The following is a 3,661-nucleotide window of genomic DNA, read 5'->3' as shown; positions in this document are numbered from 1 at the left end:
ATTTCCAGCCTTATGGCACAGTGGTCAGAGAGAGAGGTCTGTATGATATCAATGTGCTTAAATTTATGTAGATTTGCCTTATGGCCCAGCAGGTGGTTTATCTTTGAATATGTGCCATGCAGTCTTGAAAAGAATGTGAATTTTTTTGGTATTTGGATGAAAAGCTCTGTAAATATCTAATAGGTCTAATTGTCTCATTTGTAGTGTTTAGATCTCTAACCTCCTTGTTGAGTTTCTTTCCTTGTGATCTACCTTTCTCAGAGAGTGGTGTATTGAAGTCACCCACTATAATTGTTGAGGCATCTCAGTATTTTTTATATCAGAAACAAATCATGAGAACAATATGAAACACTATAGATTTTATTCTTTAAGAACTGGTTCAATAATCGTTCTGAAAAGTGGTCATAATTTTCCCCCCTTTTACTTGCATTTTTCTCACTACTTCTTTTCGGTTGTTGGTTTTACTAACCTATAATATTGCCATTTACTGATTGAGTGACTTGGATATAGATACTTAGGTGCTTAACTTTACATATTTAGTGTGTAAATTTAATCAAGTTAAAGGGCCTGTGATAGATCCCAAATCTAGTAGGTAATTTTGAACTTCTCACATAATATTAAACTTTTAAAGATGGAGGACATATACCTACCTAATTGAACCAGACTTTAAGTCATGTTAATCATTAATATGTAATAAAACGATATTTAGGATGAGATGTTTGTTTTACTCAGTTTGTGTTACATAAATTGGAAAGTGTGGTTTGGGGGGTTGTGGTTTTGTTTTAATCAGAGTGGATAATGGTTTTGAATTTATTATTTCAGAAATATAGGAACACATTGGACCTGTCAGTGTTGCTGGCGCTACAAAAAGGACACAATTCATTTTAGAAAGCACCATCTTTTATTTTCTTTGGACTATAATTTTATAAAAATTAAGTTTCATGAAAATCAAGGGTGTAAACTATAAGAAACATAAAAAATACTTTTAAAAAATCTCTAGATGCATTGTAAATTAAAATGCTTGAAGCACTTACCTATCTATAAAGCCGCATTTTTCATGCTTATGCATTTGTTAAGGAGTCCTGGTGGCGCACTGGTTACCCACTGAGCTGCCATCCATAAAGTGAGCAAGACGCCTGGGGAACAACGGGGGCTTCTCTTCCTGTAAATAGACACAGTCCCACTAAGTCGTAGGGGGAGTCTGCGCTGACTCCAGGGCAGTGAGTTTGAGTGTGGTGTGCATTTCTGAAGGAGGGAAGTGGGCTGAAGACTGTCCAAGTCTTCTTAGAAGGTAAAGCATCTTCTTTAACAAAGATGTCATTGAGAATTTGGTTGGTACTGATGTGTAGATTTTGTATCTGAGTTCTAAGAGTTCCACTGCATTTTAGAAGTAGATTGTTCGTGTGTGTGTGTGTATGTGTGTGTGTTTTCCGTGCTGTGGGCCTGGGTCTACTTTAGCTCTGGTTTCATTAAAGCCTCCAGGGCCATCTTTCTGGAGTGTTAATGTTACGTGACAAGAGTAGCATAAATGTATTTATAGCCTTTCTGTTAACAAGTATTACTAAGTGCCCCTCTGAAACCAGGTTCTTTGTTAGAGCCCCAGGGTCGCAGGGGAGTGGACTGAGGTGATAACTCAGAGAGAGTGAGGCAGAGCTTAGATGCAGAGAATCAGGACCACGTAACTTTGCAGGCAGAATGGGGAGAGCATTAAAGTCAGGCGTTGGAAACGAGAGTATGGCTCAGGCAGAGGATCTTGTACACCAGGTCGGGGCCTTGGACTTGATCCTAAATATAATGAGAAGCCAAATGACGTCACCCAACTGCCATTTTGCAAGGATCCTGCTGGCAGCAAGATTGGAAAATAGATTGCAAAGGGGCAAGACGAATGTGGGCACCAGGTAGGATATTGTGACTGTGGTGAGAGGTGAGGGGGTTTATACTAAGGTGATAGGGGCAGTAGTGACTTCGGAAATGGAGGGTTCAAGTAAACCAAACATACTGCTGTGAGGTCGTTTCTGACACCGTGACCCTTTGTAGGGTGTCCAAGACAGTACATCTTTATAGGAACAGATAGCCTCATTTTCTCCTATGGAGGGGCTGCTGGGCTTAGAACTGCTGGCCTTGTCCAACACTTAAACCTGCCAGCACAAGGAGTGATGGTGAATTCGATATTGGGGTGAGAAAGAAGGAAACTTTTCAGGTTTTTCTAGTTTGCCTAGCCTGGTAAATCACTGGTATTGTTCACCAAAATAGGGGAATGGCAAGATTTAAGTTTGGGGAAGATGATGAGTTTGGTTTTAGACAAATTAAGTGGCATCTCTATGTGTAATTGTCCCAGGCAGTTGGACATAAAAATTAGAGAGACACAAAAGATAGTTTTTCTGAGGAGAACAGAGAGCGCATAGAGAGAGGTTGTTCAGGAAAAGAAGGAAAAATTGGTAAACCAACGTCTCTTGTGGACCAACATATTCAAAAACTTGGCATATAAACTTGCTTATTGGCCATTGAGAAATATAACTAGTGTATTGGCTGTTCATGTTCGCTGAGTGCACGTCTGTTGACAGACGGACACGAGAATCCCAGTCACGGGATCACTTGAGCAAGGATCAGAAAGGACGTCAGAGCCCAGTGGCCAGCGTCCTTCCATCATGATTGTTGGGTCACTTCCCTGTCCTCTCTGCAGAAGGTTAGCTTCCGCTTCATTTTGAAAAGGAGGAGCTCATTTCACCTCAATTGTACTTTCACTGTGAGTAAAGAAACTAAAATACTTGGCATCTGAAAATAGATGTGAGTTTATTATCCTTCTAAAAAGAACCCATGCATAGTAACGGGTGTTGTAAACAAAGTGATTGATGAGTCATCCTTATTGTTGTTACCTAAAAGAAAGTAAAAGAATTGAAAAGGCTTATTCCAATGACCAGTTTATTGATGTGTTTCTTTTTTTCTATTTTTTGGGTGTAGAAATGGCTACAAGCAACTGACCTCACTAGCGAAGTGTACCAGCATTTAGCCTACTATGTACCACAAATCTACTGCAGGGGTCCCAACCCCTTCCCGCAGAAAGAAGACACGCTGGTGCAGCATATTTTGCTGGGACCCATGGAATGGTACCTTTGTGGGGAAGATCCCGCGTTTGGATTTGCAAAACTTGAACAAGCAAGCAAGCCCTCTCGCCTCTGTGGCCGTGTCTTTAAAGTGGGAGAGCCTACGTACTCTTGCAGGTAAAATGGGTCTGATTTTGGTTTTTCCTCAGTGTCTCTTAGTTTTACTTAACATCACGTCTTCTTTGAAACTTAAAAAAAAAAATTATTCAAGAACCCAACTAGTAAACATGCATAGTTTAAAATGAGCTGTAAAATGCAGATTTATTTGATTGTGTTTCCAGTCATTTCAGGTCAAGAAATAAAACGGCGACAGCATTCCAGAATCCAGCTGTGTGCTTTCTCCCTCCCTCCAAATGAATTGCTCACGCTGACTTTTGTAAATCACGTCTTTGGTTTTGTTCATGTAATTTTTTAGTTACGGGGTGTATTAGTCTGGGTACTTTGGAGAAACAAATCCATAGCGACTCATGTATAAGAGAGAGTTTTATGTAAAGAAAAGGTGCATCATGAAAACATCCCAACCCAATGCTGCCCAAGCCCACAAGTCCAACATTAAC

At 40.1% G+C, this 3,661-nt stretch overlaps 1 protein-coding gene across 1 annotated transcript in view; it reads left to right on the top strand.

Annotated features, from left to right (window-relative positions):
- Positions 1–3,661, top strand: part of UBR2 (ubiquitin protein ligase E3 component n-recognin 2) — a 116,489-nt gene that overhangs the window by 10,195 nt on the left and 102,633 nt on the right. Inside the window, exon 2 of the mRNA XM_045294770.1 lies at positions 2,962–3,221. Coding sequence (XP_045150705.1) covers positions 2,962–3,221 — 260 coding nt within the window. The remainder of the gene's footprint in view (positions 1–2,961; positions 3,222–3,661) is intronic.

The sequence above is a fragment of the Echinops telfairi genome, unplaced genomic scaffold, assembly GCF_000313985.2.
Source record: "Echinops telfairi isolate 266 unplaced genomic scaffold, ASM31398v2 ScPeMD7_3533;HRSCAF=4204_1, whole genome shotgun sequence".
In the NCBI taxonomy this organism is placed as follows: domain Eukaryota; kingdom Metazoa; phylum Chordata; class Mammalia; order Afrosoricida; family Tenrecidae; genus Echinops; species Echinops telfairi.
Note: the sequence above shows the minus strand (reverse complement) of the source record. Positions and strands in the feature narration are given on the sequence as shown.